The sequence below is a fragment of the Alligator sinensis genome, unplaced genomic scaffold, assembly GCF_000455745.1.
Source record: "Alligator sinensis unplaced genomic scaffold, ASM45574v1 scaffold344_1, whole genome shotgun sequence".
Classification (NCBI taxonomy): domain Eukaryota; kingdom Metazoa; phylum Chordata; order Crocodylia; family Alligatoridae; genus Alligator; species Alligator sinensis.
In genome coordinates this window covers 865,702-866,161 of record NW_005842427.1, presented here as the reverse complement: position 1 = coordinate 866,161, position 460 = coordinate 865,702, and the positions used below count along the sequence as shown (strand labels likewise).

At 71.5% G+C, this 460-nt stretch overlaps 1 protein-coding gene across 1 annotated transcript in view; it reads left to right on the top strand.

Moving 5' to 3' along the window:
* NHLH2 (nescient helix-loop-helix 2) overlaps positions 1-237 on the top strand; it is a 677-nt gene extending 440 nt beyond the window's left edge. Inside the window, exon 2 of the mRNA XM_014522966.1 lies at positions 19-237. Within this exon, the coding sequence (XP_014378452.1) occupies positions 19-237 (219 nt within the window). The remainder of the gene's footprint in view (positions 1-18) is intronic.
* Positions 238-460: the final 223 nt, after the last annotated feature.

Here is a 460-nt window from a genome sequence, read left to right as displayed (position 1 = left end):
CTCCCCCCGCACCCGCAGAGCCGCGAGGAGAGGCGGCGGCGGCGGCGGGCCACGGCCAAGTACCGCTCGGCCCACGCCACGCGCGAGCGCATCCGCGTGGAGGCCTTCAACCTGGCCTTCGCCGAGCTGCGCAAGCTGCTGCCCACGCTGCCCCCCGACAAGAAGCTGTCCAAGATCGAGATCCTGCGCCTCGCCATCTGCTACATCTCCTATCTCAACCACGTGCTGGACGTGTAGGCGGCGGGGCCGAGTCCCACCCCTGCGCCGAGCAGGGCCGGGCCCGCCGACCGCCTCCCTGCCACCTCGTGTGTCCCCGCCACCTCTCCGGCCAGCCGGGTGCGGTGCCTCGCTGCCCTCCGCCGGGAGAGCCTTTCCTGACATCTCAGTGAGGGCGGGCTCTCCTCCCCACCCCCAGGCCTGGAGCTAAGCCTTGGGGAAAGCTTTGAGCACTGGGGGACCA